General features: G+C 45.8%; 1 protein-coding gene across 1 annotated transcript; it reads right to left on the reverse strand.

Moving 5' to 3' along the window:
• Positions 1–6,884: 6,884 nt before the first annotated feature.
• LOC133347679 (myelin and lymphocyte protein-like) lies at positions 6,885–18,670 on the reverse strand. The gene is made up of 4 exons (XM_061560166.1): positions 18,225–18,670; positions 12,108–12,278; positions 10,701–10,868; positions 6,885–9,557 (listed from the first exon to the last, which is right to left on the reverse strand). The coding sequence occupies exons 1-4, from the start codon at positions 18,342–18,344 to the stop codon at positions 9,483–9,485; spliced, it is 534 nt and encodes a 177-aa protein (XP_061416150.1). The 5' UTR covers positions 18,345–18,670; the 3' UTR covers positions 6,885–9,482.
• Positions 18,671–20,252: the final 1,582 nt, after the last annotated feature.

A 20,252-nucleotide genomic window follows, 5' to 3' on the forward strand; every position in this document is an offset into this window, starting at 1 on the left:
ATTCTACTCCAGCCCGCACCTCCGCCCCCACCCTCACCAATCGCCCACCCCCACGTCCCCTCCACCCAGCCCCCACGTCCCCTCCACCCACCCCCACGTCCCCTCCACCCACCCCCCACGTCCCCTCCACCCACCCCCCACGTCCCCTCCACCCACCCCCCACGTCCCCTCCACCCACCCCCCACGTCCCCTCCACCCACCCCCCACGTCCCCTCCACCCACCCCCCACGTCCCCTCCACCCACCCCCCACGTCCCCTCCACCCACCTCCACCCACCTCCACCTACCTCCACCCACCTTTTGCGTCCAGCCACTAAGTGGGAGGTTCCGTGTGCTGTTGTTCAATCAGCCCGGGGCGCGTGTGTGTGTTTATCACCCCGGTGTGTGAGTGTGTGTTCATCACCCCGGTGTGTGTTCAATCAGCCCGGTGTGTGTGTGTGTTCAATCAACCCGGTGTGTGTGTGTGTTCAATCAGCCCGGTGTGTGTGTGTGTGTTCAATCAGCCCGGTGTGTGTGTGTTCAATCAGCCCGGTGTGTGTGTGTGTTCAATCAGCCCGGTGTGTGTGTGTGTTCAATCAGCCCGGTGTGTGTGTGTGTGTTCCACTCGAGCTGGGAGCGTGACGTCGTCATCATTAGCGAGGAGGAATGAGGAGGAGGAGGAATGAGGAGGAGGATGAATGAGGAGGCGGTGTGCGCGTGTTGGGATCGGCGTGCGCGTCGCCTTGCGGGGTAGAGAGGCGGCAGGCTGGGAGGAGATTGACTCGGTTTCCCAGCACGCCGCACAATCGTGATAATTGTCAAAAGAAAGGAACGTGCAGCCAGCCTCCCCCCAATTGAACCCACGCTGTCTCGTGACTAACTAGAGCTGAAGGGCCAGAGGAATAGTAACTATTCAGTGCGGCTCGTGGTGCCAATTGTTCTTTGTATGTGTGTGTGTGACTGATAGCAGTGTCTGTCAACTGCTGTTAAGGGTGGATTGCTCGATGAGCGGTCCTTGTTAAATGAAGAAGACAACTTTGGTGGCGATGCAGTTGGCAGTGGTGCACAATTAATCAACAAAAACCACTCAACAGCCTTCGTCAATAACCCCGTGAACCAATGCGGGAAAATGTACAGTATACAGGCGACGGCCACGTCGTCTGTTACCGTACATATACTATTTGTTTCCGTCTGAGACAGCGGTCATAAACAAGGTTATTGATTCACTTTTATTGGCGATACAAAGATATCGCTACCGACCAGTTAAATATGCGCGCGATACACAAGCGGCGTAGGCCGATGCGGGCAGCAGATGGCACTGCAGCGACATGCATCGTTGTGCTGTACTATGCCACTGCGTCTATGTCCCCCCCCCCCACCCGTCTTCACGACGCCTGCGCTGATGAGCGCGGTGGGAATGTGGTCAGACGCTTCGCCAGGCATGGGATTGGCACGCTGGCTCTGATTCGTTTTTTAATCCTTTATATTAAGTTCGCTTGCTTGCTTGCTTGCGTGCTTGCTTGCTTACGACCGTGCAAATCTTTCGGTCGTTTTTTAACCCACTTCCCGTGATCCAATCGAGCTGACATTTTGCACACAGACTCGTTGTGCGTGACAATTAATGTTTGTGAAAAATTTTTTCCAAAATTTTACACTTTTTAGGACAAAAATATTATATTTAATTACCAATTGCTTAATGGTGCAATGCAATCATCTGACCCATAGGTGGCAGCCATCTCAAGCCAGAGGACGAGAGGACTCTAGCCGCCACGCATATAAAGGATTTATAGTGAAAAACTTTGTTTTTACGGGTTATACTTATTTGCTCTTTTCATCACGTCTCTGGTCTCACTTGAAAGCACGCATCGACCCAATGGTTAGTGTCGGTGTGCCCTCGACTCATTTATAGAGACGCACTTTTGATTGATTTGGTTTTCTGTGAATAAATTTGCATCACGCAGCGACGCCGCTCCGGCTGTGTGCAATGTAAACGTTGTGGATTTACTCTCCAACACACCCCGTGGGCTGGAGTCGTAACTCACGTTTTGTTGACGTGACAAATACTTTCTGGCTGTGCCGGGTGGTGGAGGGTCACGACACATTTATACTCACGGGATCTAACCCCCAAAAAACTTTATTACGAATAAATGTTATCTCATCGTCAGCCACGATCTATTCACCGCTGGATGCCAGCTTCTCTCCCCCTCCTCCCCAAGCCATCACCATCTCGACAATGCGATGTAGCGAGCCACCTTCAGCAGCCTGCATGCACGCGCGCTCATCTTATCGCTCCATCTCCACGGTCAACGTCCTCTCGGGCGGGTGGCCTCCCCTGTGTTGCCACTCTCTCGTTATTGTCGATATTCTACTTCGATGTCATTGACGCCAGAGTAGGGGTGGGGGTGGACGTGTCCGTGAGGGCATTCACCGTGGATGTTTGATCGATCCCGTCAACTCGTGCGCAGCAGGAGCTCAGATGGGCGTCCGGTGCGAAAGAAGTTCAACAAACAGACATCCAGCTGTGGATAGATCATGGCTGATGATAGAGACATCACTGGGTCTTCCCTTTCACATGCGCTTTTTCTGCGTCGCATTAACTCGTGTCGACAGAGTTAAGTCGATTCACCGAACTTTGCGCGACACCACCTGATGTCGACATCACCGTTTCGCTTGAGAAATTAAGGCGACGACCTTGCATCGTTCGGTGTCACATTCAACGTCAATTCTTCGCACGTGAAACAACCCATTAACAAACAAATAAGATGCTCTACCGCAATTGCCCGACACCCAGTGGCGTAGTGACCGCATGGGGCGTTGAAAAGGAACGAAAATGTGAACCCCACCCCGCGCCATCCTCCATCACCCCCCCGCCACGCCCATCACCCCCCCGCCACCCCCCGCCACCCCCCATCACCCCCCCCCGCCACCCCCCATCACCCCCCCCACCGCCACCCCCCATCACCCTCCCGCCACCCCGATCACCCCCCCCACCGCCACCCCCCATCACCCCTCCCGCCACCCCCCATCACCCCCCCATCACCCCCCCCCCATCACTCCTCCATCCGCCACCCCCCATCACCCCCCCCGCCACCCCCCATCACCCCCCCCGCCACCCCCATCACCCCCCCCGCCACCCCCCATCACCCCCCCCGCCACCCCCATCACCCCCCCCGCCACCCCCATCACCCCCCCCCGCCACCCCCATTACCCCCCCCCCGCCACCCCCATCACCCCCCCCCCCGCCACCCCCCATCACCCCCCACCCGCTATCCCCCCCCGCCACCCCCATCACCCCCCCCGCCACCCCCCATCACCCCCCCCCCCCGCCACCCCCCATCACCCCCCCCCCCGCCACCCCCCATCACCCCCCCCCCGCCACCCCCCATCACCCCGCCACCCCCCATCACCCCCCCCCCCCGCCACCCCCCATCACCCCCCCCCGCCACCCCCCATCACCCCCCCCCCCCCGCCACCCCCCATCACCCCCCCCCCCCGCCGTCTATCGCCTGGGGTGCAGTGAGACACGGTCTGCATTACTCGATAAGCCTCGGGACCCAATCGTTCTGTTCCGAGCTTGTGCGAATCACGGCACGCACGGCGCGCACAGGTGGCATGGCACTCATTATGTACTCTGCCGTTCTATTCATGGCGCAGGTGCAAGGAATTAATCCACTTTATCTCACAGCCGGAATCAAATGCACCGCGCGGGCGAACTTGTCTTACGTAATTGCAGTCCCGTTAAAGATCTTACATTCTTCTCCCTTTTACTCAGAATGAGCAATTACCTTTGCGACACAGAGCCATTGTCCAGTATTGACAATTCCACATTCCATATGTTAAAGGAGTCAGTCTGTCCTTTGTAAATAAATGTAGCGTTTCAAGGCCTCGCAAATCCTGCAAAACGGTGATGTTTGTCATAATGGATAAACTTTAACCGTCATTTAATTTACACTCATAATGTTCATATCTCTAGGACCAGTTTCACCGGTATCAAAACGATGAACAAATAATAGGCTTTACCCTCCCCGGCAAGAATGCAGGAGGTGTTAAAACGTTCAAACGCCAAAGAGACACCTATTGCAAGGCATCAGGTCTGCATTTACCACGCATGCTTGTGATGAAACATGCAAACAAACGATATTGATAATATGGGAGCTTTCTTGTCAGTATCAAATTATAAGAATAGGTTTTACCCTATTCACCTAACGTAAGTGTGGTTAATGCAGACACGATTCCTTGCAAAAGGTTTCTGTTTGGCGTTTTAACATTTTAACACCTGTTTTATTGCCAGAAAGGGTAAAACCTAGTTTTTTATGTCCTTGATAATGTGTGCAGAGACAGACTCCTTCATAGCCTTGTCACACTGTGTGGCTCATGCAGACCTGATGCCTTGCAATTGGTGTCTGTATAATTGCTGAGAAGGGTAAAGACTATCATTGTTTTTGCACTCACAATTTAGCTTAACTTTGGGATTTCCAAAGCCCTTGTAAAGGCTTCCATCAGTCTCTGCCCACGTATCTTCATTGCTTCAACGTTCAAACTCTTCAGCACAATTTCAAATCAGACACAAAGTTAGAACCAATACCCCTTGCTCCTAACCACAGTGTCCTTTCCAAGTCCCAACAGGTCTGTTTAGATCTGGGGCTTGGGGTCTAAACAAAAAATTATGGAACATCTCCTGATTAAGCTGGTTGTAAATGTTGTGGGTTTACTCTTATACACACTGGTGTGCTGAAGTAGTCACTAATTGACGCGTTTTGTTTATCTAACAAACCTTACTAATTGGCTGTTGCTGGGTAGTGGTGAGTTAACGACACATTTATACTTATAGGATCGAACCCAACAAACCTTTATTATGGAGATCTCCCTTCTCAGATCTCCAGCTTGTTGTCATTCATACTCTTAGGTTTTTTCTGTAAAGTTACGTAGGTAAAAAATAAATAATAAAATAGAAATAATAAGAATAATAGAAAAAATTATAGAAATAAAATACTAAATCACGACGTTTCGGAGGCAACACAAGCTTACGTCTTCAGGTGGAACCGTCACAGCACGATAGCTGTATCAGCTGTATCAGCAATCGTGCTGTGACGGTTCCACCTGAAGACGGAAGCTTGTGTTGCCTCCGAAACGTCGTGATTTATTATTTTATTTCTATTATTTCTTCTATTAGCTTTATTATTTATATTTTATTATTTATTTTTTACCTACGTGACTTTACCGAAAAAACCTAAGCGTATGAATCCTTGCAGTCACGAAAGCTTAAAATCTAGAATTGTTGTCATTCTTAAATCCCCCCCTTCACCCCTCCAGCCTTCCCACAATGGAAGCCTATTCCAACCAAGTGAAAAACGCCACAATGCACAGTCAACACAGTGGTTGGTTAAAAATTAAACTCTCACCTTTTGTCCTCTTGCTAACAGAAAACAACTTCCTTCCTCCACAGAAATTGATGCCTGAATCACTTAAATTAGCCATTGTCTGTAAAACATTGTTTTCTGCTGAACAGCTCCTCAGCAAACCAGAGCAACACCTTTGAAAACACGCCAAAGAAGCAGACTCTTTTTTATTACCATAATCCCCGTACACAATAGCCTCACACTATACTATTAGTTTCAGGAATAAAGATAAGCAATACCCTACACAGCCAGCACACTGTATTGAAAAACAACGGTGGTTCACTGCAAGTCACATACAAGGCTCCAAACAGACAAACTTAAGAAACGGATCAGATTCTAAGAGAAGCATTAGAACGGCCTTAAACAGTGCTGCACAACTACCTTGTGTTTGATAAAAGCCAACCGTCCATACGGCAGAATGCCAGTTTTTCTTCACAAGAGAGATAATGAACCATTGATGGGCTCTCAGCTGCGTCGATAAAAATTAAGTGAGGGTAACACACACCTTACTAAAAGCATTTACAAGTGACCCGCGCAACATTATGAAAAGCAAAGATATTAAAAACTAAAAACATTGCATGGGCGTGCGTGAAAGTAAAACTCAGCAGAAAGTAAGGGTAAGAATCTGCCGAAGAGGAGTGGTACGAGTTTAACGTGTCAAAAATCAAGTGTTGAACCTAAAGTGAAATGTCATGAACGTAAACTAAACGTATAAAAAAAAATCCATTGTTGGATGAAGGCCTTCCCCAACTACTAGTCTTTGAATTTGTTTGACCATACGGGGAGTGGGGTAGCACTGGTTCAGATATCACTCTGCACTGATGTTGGCTGTCGTTGGGAATCAAACTCGGGTCGTTGGGTTAGTCCCACAGTGCTAACCACTGCAATGCCGCTCCCCAAAATTGTCTTCACTATACAGTGTATCGCATCGCTGACTAAATATATATCCGCATGTAGTTTAACTGCCATTTTCTATGGATGTTTACAAATCTTTAGACTTTAAACTTTCGTGACTGCAGGAATTCATATTCTTGGTTCTTTCAGTAAAGTCACGTAAATGGAAAACCCACGACGTTTCAATCGCAACACTAGCGGTCTTCATCTCTCCACCTGATGAAGACTGCTTGTGTTGCGATCGAAACGTCGTGGGTTTTTTGCTTTATTTATTTTCTATTTACGTGACTTTACAAATCTTATCTTTTCACACTCAGGAATGTTTTCTTAAACTGGGGTACATTCACTTCAAAAGCAGTCAAGCATTTGTCGATGGTTTCAAGAAGTTCACCCTTTTTTGTCCACTGACATATGTGTGTGCTGCAAGTGTCATTTTCTATGCCTTTTCGCATATCCGCCAAAACCTCAGTCCCAAGCAAGTGGGATATGCCACGCCGTACTGTAGTGTATATGATACTGCATAAACTTCACGTGAAATGTCCAAATACAAAAATGAGCCAATATGGTATATATATTTTTGAGATTTTTATTTGCATAGCAACAGTGGAGATAACAGTTTGCAGTACAATATTTACAAATAGTTAATATCACATGACAAAACAATGTCATTCGACTCGGATGTGTATTATTTCACGCGTGGGGAAAAACATTCATTCGATATATCTACACGTGTGAAAGGTGAAAATAAAAAAATAATCCGTAAAGAAAACATAACGATAATCCTAGTCTTATCATTCTCAACCCCGAGCTACTACTTTGTATAAACAATGTTGCCATTGTTCATGCGGAGTTTGCTTTGCACGAATATCGATCGCGCAAAGGAAGGAATGGAACTTTCCAAGGTTCAGGGCTCCCTGATAAAGAATGGCGCACAACAAATTACTTGGGGCACGATTAAAGTCACCAACACGTCTTTTGGTTTTGGCCGGAACAGGCCAAGTTTCAGATCGGCTGCCTTGGTGTGCGAAATATTTTATGAAAATCAGGACATTTAGGCCAGTTTAAAATGTCCTGGGTCCCATGCTTGTGGCAAGGGGGAGAGCTACACGAGTAGTGGGTGGGGTTGATAGTGGGCAGGGCCTTTGGGCAGTAGGCGGGGCCAATGTAGGAAAGAGGGAGGCCAATGAGAGTGTGGGCAGTGCTAGTGATGGAATGGGTGTGGTTATGAAAAAGTGGGCGGGGTTCACAAAGGAATTAGCTGCCAGCTCAATTTGTCCCAGTTGAGCCTCTAAATACATTTGGTCGATTTAGGTGTAATACAGCAATTAACCAATTTATATTCATTCTTATGCTCATGATATGCGCATTAAATCACACGTGAAGAATGTTTTTTTTTTATTCGGGTACTTTGTATGTTATAATTTCACGAACTATTCGATCCACCAGAGCCCACTTTATTTATCTATAAAAATCACGATAAAAATAATCCAATGTAAACCTCAGATTCCTGAGAATTAATTGAATCATGAAGGGGACCAATCACGACACACCAACAAATTATCCCTTATAAAATAGATTTTTACAATTTGCTTCATAATCACAACGTGCATCTGTATTGCCTTTGCATACATCAGCACACGGAGCCAGTGTGTGCAGGCAGTGCAACTGCACTGGGGTCCACAGGAAAAAAGGCCTTCGGTTCTGGGCTATGAAGGGGGGGGGGGGGGGGCCGTGGGGCACCCCATTTCATTCCTTGCACCCGGGCCCATGCCAACCTGGCGAAATTGGAAGCCCCAGCTTTTAGTATTGTGAAAAATTACTTCTCAGCATATATATGGCAATATCTAAATATGGGGTAAAATTTGGAAGGTTGTACTAAGACCAAGTCTGACAATTATACACATTTCAGTGTTAAAATATTCATCTCACCTCTTGTGTGAATCATAATACTACATAAATATATTCATTGCCAACATGTTCAGCAGAATCTCAAGGCATTTTCAGTCAGGTCCTCCATTGGTATCTTTGTCAATTCCTCAACTCTCTCACACGTCGTGTTCACTGTGGTCGACCGCTATGATATATACGTGAAAGCTATTTAATCATACGGAACATTTCCATCACGTTTCGGGGGTTCCTGTGCATGTGAGGGTTAATGATGAATTGCACATGGGAGGACACCTAAATACTTGGGAGAAACCTCACACGTACAAGGAGAAAACACTTTGAGCAGCGATACTGACAACCTAATTGTTGTCCTTCATGAAAACTCTCTCTATATGCTGTGGTGGAGGCTCATAGGTAATGTCTATTGAATAGACAGGAAGTCCACCTCTCCATATAATCAATATACATTTATATACAGGATACAGAGCCCATAGTTTTCCGGTATACATGTCGAGTTACGCTTGATATCTGTTTATTATTTGCGTGTCACTCTTTTGCTCCCTGGGGGATTGGTGGTGCAGTTGTCAGTGAACTGTTTCACCGGCCACATGGTATATGACCAGCAGCGCCTGACATCTGGGTAACACTCCACCCTGCACCTTTACTCATCATTTCAACTTACAACACGCACAGTGTTTGCTCGCTCTCGAAGAGAAATAGTGACTCGGAGGCGCGAGGGACCACAGACAAGCGGGAAGGCAATGCCACAAAGTGAGGCGATGCCAACGATTGCCCAAGCACTGCGGCCGTCTATATAAGAAGTTTTCAGCCAATTAATTAGTGTTTACACGTGCGAGAAAACCGGAGCACCTGCAGAAACTCCACGTGTGTGAGGGGACAATACTCGATCCCATACAGATAGAGCAGGTGGAGTTCCCATTTGCTGTATCTGCCTTCTCCTGGCAAGCCAAGGCATGGCACCTCGACACCCACGCTTGATTAGCGAACAAAAATAGTAAACACAACCCCCATGGCAATACGTTGTGGGTATGCAAAGGGCTGTAAATAAACATTGTTGTTTTTATTATGATATTATTTACTGGTAAATGTGTAATCAAGCAGACTCGGAGTCCCACATCAGCATGATCCACCATGCTGATGTCACCATCTGCATGGAACTAGAGTACTGGATAACACGTGGACAATACTACGCCCATCCACAGAAGCATTATACCAATGCAATTGAATACACACAAAGTATGTAGAATAGGCTTGCTTTCGAATTGACGATAATGTTTGGAGCAGGCAGCTTCTTGTAGACGAATCAATTCAGCTTCCACCGCTGGATGCTGATGAATGCGCTGACCGCATACAGGCCCGTGGTCAAAAACGCAAATACCTGGGAAGGAAAAAGCAGAAGGAGAAATGAAAACATATCTGCTTATGAATGATCTGTTTGATGTGAAATGCCTGTATAGTGTTTTAACTTGCACTAACTATTTGCTCCCCTTGGTGATAATTTGACAAACTGTCGATTTGTTAGTGGGATTTCAGAATCTATTACTAATTTGTTATTAAATGTAGCACTATAGTGCCAGTGAACCTCAGGAGTCATGTGAATAACATACTGTACATATGAATAAAATAAATATTGATACTCACGTGTAGGATTCAATACATGTGTCATAAGTGTAAGAACGGACGATTAATAGATGAACCAACACATCCTTACAGCCCGAGTTATTAACGTTTTTTTGTCGCTCAATGTGTGGAAAAACAATGTTACTTATGTATCATTCTGATTATTCTACCACCATTTCAATATCTGGAAGTAGAAAACATGGAAGCACTTGGGAAGACCGAAACATGGAAACTTAGTAAAAAAATACAGGTCGCACCACATTAAAGTATTCTTTTATTGTAAGACTGCCAAGTAAATAATAGCTAATCCAATTGAACAGTGCATGGTGTGTATAGTGGGATGTGTCTAAAGGACATTCTGATGCACACAATGGAAGAGCCTATTTCCAGCTAAATGGATAATACATTTAATTTTTTAGGGGTGGAACTAGGGCTAAATTCAAGACAGAAGAGTTCTGAAAGCTGTTCTGGAAATGTCACCTTATGTTCTTTAAAAAAAACCTGTTCATAGTATATTAGGAATGTAAGGTACAATAATATGGGATTGTTATGGATAGGTGGACCTTGTACTCTAGTGGTAGTACCTTACACCAATAATCCCTACTCCAAACCAGCTGAGCAGTGTTCTGGAAAATATTGATTGAGAAATCAAGATCTGGGTGGAACAATTTACCTCTCTAGCAATTTCATTAATTCTGATGGTTCAGGCATGACAGTGTTTTCAATGTTCTTATTTTCACCTTTGCCTTTAATGGCAGTACCTCTAGTGGCTGCAGGGGGTAATGTTAACTCATTACATACCCCATATACAAAATAAAGAGATAAAAAAACATTCACAAGCGATTAATTGCATTTCCATCAAAAGAGGCATGTAGCAAAGGGGCATGAAGCCCCACAGTACCGTTGCAGCGAGATTAACTCGATACAAGTGAAGGATTGCTTCCTCAATGTCCGTATTGCCGAGACCGCACTGTTCGATGTACACGTTGAACATGGCGATGGTGGCGTTGACCTGCAGCACTGCAGCACTCAGGTAGAGCGTGAACGCGAGCATGCTGAGCGCCAAGTCCTGCAACGCGACCATCGCAAGCAAAAACAAAGGGGGATGCATCGGCAGCGCGGGGTGACCATGTGCGTGCGACACAAAATTATTACAACGCCGCCATTGTTAGAATGCACTACGCAATTAAAATAGGACAATGCAGGTTTTTTATTTACTCAGAGATCCTCAGATTCGTGGTAATAATTATTAATTATTATATTTACACCACAAATGAGTCAAGTCTCAAAGTGCACTGTGAAATGACCGCAAATTAAAAACGTAACGATGCACACAAAAACATGGAATTATGGAGGCCTAGAACAACGAAATGACAAATCCCTGTATTATAAACTAATAATCATTCTGGAAAGACTGTGCCTGACGATTTTCAGACAGCAACACTCCTAGACTTTTTGGTGTGCATAGGCAGTGAGTTCGAAAGTCCTAGCGCAGCATGAGCCAAATTCAGGATTGTCCCACCTTGAGGAGCTTCGTGGAGAACATCAACCTCAGACATTGTTTGAGTGGAGAGTTCTTGACGGGCTATAGAGGTAATAGGTTTTTACCCTTTCAACTGGTACAAAAACTGACACCTTTATACAAGGCATCATGTTTGCAATAACCACAACACAAGCAGTCAAAATGCAAACAAAAAGAAACAACTCTGATAATGATAATGATATGCACTGTCCTTGAAGTTGATTGGTCCACACCCGAGACAGCTTTTCTTAGAGCCTAGTACGCCTTTTGGCGTCATCTGGTCCAACACCAATGGAGACTAGGCTCTAAGAAAAGCTATCTCGGGTGTGGACCAATCAACTTCAAGGACAGTGCATATCATTATCAGAGTTGTTTCTTTTTGTTTGCATTTTGACTGCTTGTGTTGTGGTTATTGCAAACATGATGCCTTGTATAAAGGTGTCAGTTTTTGTACCAGTTGAAAGGGTAAAAACCTATTACTATATTTTGCCACTGGTAAAGGAGATGTCTCATAGGGCTATAGTGGCTTCAACAGATCACAGCTATATAGAGGTCCCAAACTGTTCAATACTTTGTACATAGCCAATAACAAAAAAATACATATAACAACCCCTGTAAACTGTATTAAGAATTGGTGTAATATTTTTTTTATCGAGATTTCACCGATTCAATGCTTCCCCCCCTCTGTCCCCTATTACACACACACACACAGTTTATTGCTTATCACGAGAATGATCACCCACCAATAATTAGTTCCCCAGAGCCATAGCAATAGATATATTTTACCAGATGGATCCAAGTGCTGCTCTGCTTTGCTGTCCCAGTGAGGTAGAGCACCAGCTGGATGATGGAGAGCACGCAAAACGTGACGGAGACAAACATCACCCATCCCTGGTGCATCTCAGTGCCACGGAGTTGCGTCGAGGCCACCAGGATCCAGACGAGGGCCCCGGACACCTGCCACCAGCAAAGAGACCGACGTTCACACGATACCCACAGAACTTGTGCTTCCATGCTGGGAATACTGTGGTTATTGCTTCCAAGAAAAATCATTGCCCTCGCTTAAGAGAAATAGATGGAGACATCAGTTTAAAACGTAGGCTTTCGCGACCAATATCATCCATAAGAGGTTTTTGGGTTAGATCGCGTGAATATGTAAATGTGTCGTTTAAACCTGCCCACCACCCGACACAGCCCACTAGGTAGGGTTGTGTACAGGATTAACTGCACGTGTGGTAAATGTTATGTTGGGCAAACAGGACGAATGATCAGCATGAGACTAAAAGAACATCAGAGAAATATTAGATTCTCCCAAATGCAACTGTCAGCAGTAGCAGAACACGCGTGCCAACAAGGACACTCAATTGATTTGGATAATGTTGAAGTTTTGTGCAAAGCTAGCTACTACTGGCCAAGACTAATTAGAGAATCTATCAAAATTGAAAGAAATAAAAATAACTTTAACCGTTCAGATAGCTACCGTCTTAGTGCTGCGTGGAATCGAATCATCAAATAATACATTATTTAAATGCATGCCTACAAGGGCAGCGTACTTCAATGGGGATTACCGTTGGTCGGACTATGTTAATAAACACAATAGACAGGAAGGACAAGTTCAAAGAGCTCGCGTAATGCACATGCATAATGTACGTTGACTCAGTAATCCCCCCCCCCCCCACACATTGTGCAAGAGCGCAGAAGGGTGGTCAACACATCTACGCCTCTATATGAGGAACGAAACAGTAAGACTTATCCACAAATTTTGCTGTCGCCTAATGAAGCCAGTTGTAATTACTGGCGAAACGTCGTACTCGGATTGTAAATATTGTGGCTTGGCTCTCCAACACACCGGTGTGCTGTACTAGTGACGAATTGGCCACGTTCTGTTAACGTGACAACCCTTACTAGTTGGCTGTGTCGGGTGGTGGCGGGTTTTAACGACACATTTATTTACGCGATCTAACCCAAAAACCTCTATTAGAGATGGAGGCGTATTTTAAAAATAAATTAATCAGTGGAACAGTGACACTGAGACGACATAAAGTAACTAAATACACATCGCAAGGGGATGGCGCACAAGAGAGACGGCGCTTTCGACGATGTGATTCACAGCCACATTAGACGATGTTTTCCCAACATTTTTATGAGATAATTAAGAGGCATGACCTGAATGGAGCAAAATTTAAACCATCTCACATTTCCTCATGACACAGCCATTTGAACAATCATTGGTAACGAGTTATGGTAACTTACTGAAATATGTAACAAAGAAGGCAGTAAAGTTGGGCTCAAGATAAATGAGCTCAACTTAAAAGTCATGGAGAAACTTTGCTAATTCAAAGATGCTATTTGTCGGAGGGGCAACTGAAAACATGCCAGAGTATCTTCACTCGTGTCAATTATTGAAGATAGTCTTCAATTATAGTGAGGAAATAAACACGCAAAGAAACAGGCAAGCGAGAGCACAATAAAGCGCTTTGGGAAAACTGATTATGAAATGCAACATTTCAAAGTTCAATCACTCTAATGTAATTCGTGCAGTGACACGAATCGGAAACATAGAAACAAAAACAGTGACAATTGCAATGGAGCAATATATTCCAAGTGCATGAAGAGGCACGGACAGAAGTATGTGGTGGCATTATACTGGAACAGAAAGGGGAACAAATGAAAACAAATTCGTGGCAATTGAAAATGGTTCAAGATCTGTTCCAAGTGATATGCATTGCTAAATAGTAAAACATTCCATTTTCGTACAGTGGGGTACATGGGTTGCACAATATGGACACGAAAAGGTCAAAGGTTGCCTCTTGGTTCAAGGTCATATTTTACAAGTGCAGTCGGTGACGGCGGAGCCAGCACTCGTTCAGATATTACTCGCTGCTTATTTGAGCAGTGGACTGGTGTTAAACCCATGTTGTCGGGTTCATTGGACAGAGTATTATTAATTGTGTCAATGCTCCACAATACAATTTTTAAAAATTAGCACAAATTACCTATTATTTTGTTGCAAGGAGGGATTTTTTAAAATAGTTTTTTCTTTCATTTCAATAACCTATTTCTCCATGCGACCTTGCTTTTTTCTTGCCACTCAGATCTTCCATGGCGTAAATAAGTGATTCGAGTAGAATTAATTGGGAAGCATCCAATGTAAATAAGGAAATAGATAAGCAGGCGATGTCTCCATAATACTCGACATCAACATATTTCTTACACAACACATTGGCACCACGGCATTTTGGGAGCGCATTATTTTAGCAGCATCTCGGATGAGCAAACTCTGGACCAATTTTGAGACAGTGTGCCACATCATCAGCTATTATTAGGGTAATGTAATAAACATGATTCTTAATTTCGATGACGAAAAATGCTTTATTTATACATTTTCCATAAATGTAAGACCTTCATAAACGCATTGGGCTTAAGGTCTTTGCAATGGCTTTGAAGGTAAACATTTACACTAACAGTACGCTTTTAATATAGCTACAAATGCTATAAACTGTAACAGACATTTAACCCTCATAAAAGTAAACGGTGTGTAAAATCGTATTTATTTCACACACAAAGACAATACAGACGGCCTTAGCAGGTACTGTGAGCGAGGATATATTCAGTCCAGCAGGGAGCAAAAATAATAGGGAGAAGACCGATTGTTTTTTTTATTTTAAAGCATCTGCAGGTTTCCAACTAATACACCGATTACATCTATGACCTCTCTTCTCTGTCATATATGGAACCATCGCTTTGACAATATTTAAGGACCTGTTAAGAAGATGGTCATTAAACATTCGTAGAGTCTCTATAAATAGATCACACCCGGCATTACGCACACACATTCACAGATTAGTTGTAAATACATGTTATACCGCAACTGGCGAATTAGATCATCCAGTGGCCCGAGAATACGGAATGAGCTCAGTATCAACCAATTTAAGAAAATGTCAGACCACAGAAAAAATTCCACATTGCGACGTTGATTACGCATGTACGTTGAAGTTTTGTCGCACCCATACGTAGCCAATTAGGCGAATCGGATGTGTATGTATCGGACGAATACAGTTAACTTCCCACTAAGTGGCATCTATTTTATTGACCTAGGGTTTATTATAGGCTTGGTCAATTCCCACAGGGGGCGAATCGAGTACTTGAGTCAGATTTACCACCCAGTTAATCAGCAAGCATTTTATAATTGCGAGTGGTGGCGCAGTGGTTAGGGCACCGGGTTCAATTTCCGACCATGGCTCAACGTCGGTGGCGGGTCATCCCTCCCCCATTCACCAACCCGCACTGACCAGCCTGGTGAAATGTGGTCAAACAACCCACGACAACAAAGCAGTATTGTATAGCATTGAAATAAAGTCTTGATTTCTAATTTGATGTTTCCGTAACGCTGCTCGGCTGGCTTGGAAGGCACTACTTCCAATGGAGTACAAAGTATGCCCATCAAAAACAATCCTCGATTATTGTCCTCTACCTTCTAGGATTTTAAGATTTCGTGACTGCAGGGATCCATACTCTTTGGTTCTTTCGGTAAAGTCACATAGGTATAAAATAAATTAAATCACGTCATCAGGTGGGTCAAACACAGCAAAAAGCAGTTGCTGAAATGTTACCATCAACTCTTTTGCCTATTTCAGCAACTGCTTTTTTCTGTGGTTGTCCCAACTGATGACGGACGCTTGTGTTGTGTCCGAAACGTCGTGATTTAACTTATTTTATACCTACGTGACTTTACCGAAAGAACCAAAGAGTATGTCCTCTACCTTTTATTATCGTACCCTATGGGGCCGTCCATAAATGACGTCACGCACTTAGGGGGGTGGGGGGGGGGTCAGACATTTGTGACGATGTGTGACGAGGGGGTGGGGGGGGGTTGAGAAAAGTGACATTAAATCAAAATGCGCAACTTTAAATAAATATAGACAACACGTTCTACTGAATTAAATAGACTTTTGAATAAATGTTTTCTCCTACAATATCAGAGTGCAGCGCCACATTAAATACGCACTACAATGATAATAGCGTAAAGCGATTTGAAGCATGTTTTATTTTTTTTGGGGGGGGCAGAGCTTTGTGACGTTATATTTGAGGGGGTGGGGTCTGACTTTTTGTGACGCCGTGTGACGAGGGGGGGGGGAGTAAAAAATCGTTCAAAATCGCGTGACGTCATTTATGGACGGCCCCCATATTCCAAGAACACAATGGCACACCACGGTATCGTGCGGACACCATGAGCAGAGATGGGGCGTGGCAAAATAAAACAGAATTGGAACAGCCCCAATTCCGGATTGAACTTAATCCACGTCGCATTCAAAACCGTCAAAGTGTCATTCTCCGAAACAACACCTGTTACACACGTGCGGTTTTGTTCACTTTAAAGACGTTTTATTGACGAATGTGTTAGGTTGTTTGCTTGTTGTGCTGGTCAAAGTGCAAAAAAGTGTCCTGACGGGCTACGTGGCATGGAGACGATGTGTGGAATGCACCACACGTGGAGGTGCAGTATACACGGATGTCCCTCGATTTCGGGGACAGATAAGCTCCCGAAAAAGTTGTCCATTAAGCGAAATTACACGGACGGCATTGAGTTGGCCGTGCAACGAGGGATGATGACTGCACTGTAGAATTCTGCCCTTTCCACAAATGCACACGCGGGAAGATGAAACTGAATGACAGAATTCACTGGAATGTATTGTGAACGTACATACACCCTGGAAAGCCTCGCCGAATATGAGGACTCAATTCGGATTACGCGTTGCCACAACATTGCCTGGGAAAGACTCACTTGAGTCTCATGACCGTCTTCCACGAGGACCCTGCCACGTTTACGTCGAAAAGGGGACGAGATGGTTGCGATTATGCGTGCGTACGATCTGCTGTTTAAATATCCCATATAGTTACCAGCTCGTGTCAAAGTGATTTGCTGTGCAAGCCCTTAAGATTTCTAAAATCGCTGAATTGCGAGTGCGCAAAACGCAAAACACACAGCGCAAAGCACACGCCTGGCCACCTTGATCTCACCAGCCCGGGGCATTCACCTCGACAAGAGCGAACGCAAGGCTGGTCCTGCGGCTTGAAGCTTGGCGGGCCGCCGTTCCACTCTGTGCTATGCTGCAGCAGTTTCCCAGGTGCTGCTGTGCTCCAAGCCATGGCCACGGACAGAGAACTCGACCCGAGCGCAGCAAGGGCACCGTATGGCAGCGCGCGGACCATGATGCCACCGCTAAACACAGGACATGGGTCCCCCCCAATTATAGTCCGCAAAGGCTTCATCTTCTTGGTTCTTTCGGTAAAGTCACGTAGAAGGGAAATAATAAAATACAATTCTCACGTTTCGGCCACAACGCAAGCAGCCGTCCTCAGGTGAAGAACAGGTCTGTCGGGAAGACAGCGTCTGAATCTACGTGACTTTACCGAAAGAACCTCGAAGATGAATCCCTGCAGTCACGAAAGCTTTAAATCGAAATTTATCCGCAAAGGTTGTTTGGGGGCAAGTGCGGATTAGTCGTTGGCGAGCACCGCTCACAAGACCCGAATGGCACCTCCGATCAGCGCGGTTGGCTACGTACGGCGCGAAAGAAGTTCAACGCACAAACGTGAATGGTTGGCCGGTAAACGCGCACGCGACCCGCCCGTCTCTCCCAAGCGGCGATGTTGACGCTCCGCACCCAGTTGAGTTTGAGTCAACCTCGGGGTATGCCCAGACGGACCGGTTCAAATATTCATCGCTGATGGTCGCGTTCGCAGCGCGTTTCCTTGGCCACTGCAACTCCCGCTGTGCCACTCGTGCTACCTACCGCTGGTACACGCAAAGACCCCCCCCCCCCCGTATGTCTGTGGTGTTAGCGAGCACCCGTTTACGCACGGACACACACGCGGAGGCGCAAGCACGAGCAGACTCACCAGCTCAGGGATGATGATGATCCCCGATGGGCTCTTGATGGTGTCGGCACCCAGAGGGAGCTCCGCTGAGAGCGTGCACATCTGGCCGCTGCCAGCACCTTGCCCCGCTCCGGCTGCCATCGTCAAACACGTGGCGAGTGGCAGGCGGGGTGCGGGGCGTGCTGGCACGCGTGGAGACCAAGGAAATCGCGGTCGAATGTGGTTGGCGAAGAGGCGGTTGCCAAAGTTGTGGGCTCCCACGAGCGGAGATTACGGATAGCCTTGGTGGTAATCCGCAAGCGAACAATCGTGCCGTAAATACGCGACAGTAGTACTATACATGCACGGTGGGAAACGCCTGATTTATCAGCTCACTCAACTGGCTGTATACGGCAATTAGGAGCAGAAGTCTGCTCTGCGTTTTACGCACACACACGCGCGCATATATATTTTAGTCGATCGGACGATTGGGTGGGTCGCGAAACTTATCCGGCAGTAGAGAAACCACGAGAACTGGTTAGTGCGGTTTATTTTGTGCAGTGTAGCAATAGCCTAAAGGGCTACTTTGTAGTTGCTTAATTTATAGGGACGGATAATAGCTCATCCACACCGCAATGTGCTAGACTGCGATTTCTGTTACCATAACCGATATGGAAATCAGTCGACTTTAACTAGAATTGTGGCCTTTGAAAATCATCTAATTGGTAAGCGAGCAGTGGACCTGACAATTATGATGGAAACTGACAATTAGTTGAATGCGAGACGTATGTACTTTTTCGGAAGGGTAAATAACACCCTTTAAGAAAGGTATTTTTATAGTCACAATTTGTAAGATACGCTATCTCGGTGGTGATTGTGCAATGCACATACGGCAGCGACATTTGTGAATGTGTCAGCACAGCTATTAAAAGTGCTCGTTTCAAAGAAAGGTTGGAATAGAGGTTCCAGAAGCAAGACAAAATGCGTATGTAAACCCAACGACGAGGAACGCTCGTTATACATTAACTGGGCGCACATACCGTTTATACAATGTGAAAGTTTACTGGCGCCTAATTATTAGCCAGTCTGTGGACAAATCACTCGGAATGCGCCCGATCTCGTCACACCTCCGAGGCTCTGCAGGTTGAGCCTGGATAGAGCGCTTGGCTGGGCGACATACCAACGACCTTCCGAGTGGTCATTCGGCGGCTGCGCAGGGAATGGTGCAAGGATATTCATCACTGCATTGTACATGCTATGCCCCCCCCCCCACGTCCAAGATATCTCTGCAGCTCTCCCAACCCACAGAGCAGCGTGGTGAACGAACGTTATGTAATGTCTGCTACGACTCGCACGGAAAGGGGAGTGGATTGACAAACGAGCCAACAGTGAAGCGGCGATGGCGATAATTGCTTTTAGCTGGCCGATAATTAACGAGACGTCGGTTGAAGGACACGGGGATGCATTGTCTTAACCAGCTGTCAGAAATCAGAATGCAAGCGGAGTCACAATCTGCCATGATCGAGCCACTGGTGAATGCAGGTCTCCCCGCCCGAGGACACCATCGAATGTGCAAGAGCTAAATGGATTGTATCGTGAGAAAAAATACATTGTAAATGTTCAATGCCATTAAAGTATGCCAACGGTTGTTGTGGCCGCTGGGTGATTTTACGTGGAGTGTAATCCGAGACGTGGATTCGAACTCGCGAATTTCTCAACGTCCGATTCATATCTCCTGCCCACCACTACCCCCCTCCCCCGTCCAACACAAGTGATGATTGTGTTCTCCAAACTTACCCCCAAAGTGCTACATGTTTATGATTCGTCAACCATGGAATAATTTAATTCGAGAATAAAAAGTGTCAGCTGCGAAGCATATTCGTATCGATAGCAAATAAAATGTACAATTGTACCCTGCCGTTTTAAATTCGGTGTGGTTTTCAAACTCACGCATGCATGCCAAAACATTGCGAAAACATGAATAGGAATACTGACGTACCAGTTATTTTACATTCCTTTGCTCAGGAAAGGAATCTCTGCGCGTCCTTTCATTGTTGTGCAGGATCAATT

The sequence above is a fragment of the Lethenteron reissneri genome, chromosome 26 (genome assembly GCF_015708825.2).
Source record: "Lethenteron reissneri isolate LAM-NWPU_2019-01 chromosome 26, ASM1570882v1, whole genome shotgun sequence".
Classification (NCBI taxonomy): Eukaryota; Metazoa; Chordata; class Hyperoartia; order Petromyzontiformes; family Petromyzontidae; genus Lethenteron; species Lethenteron reissneri.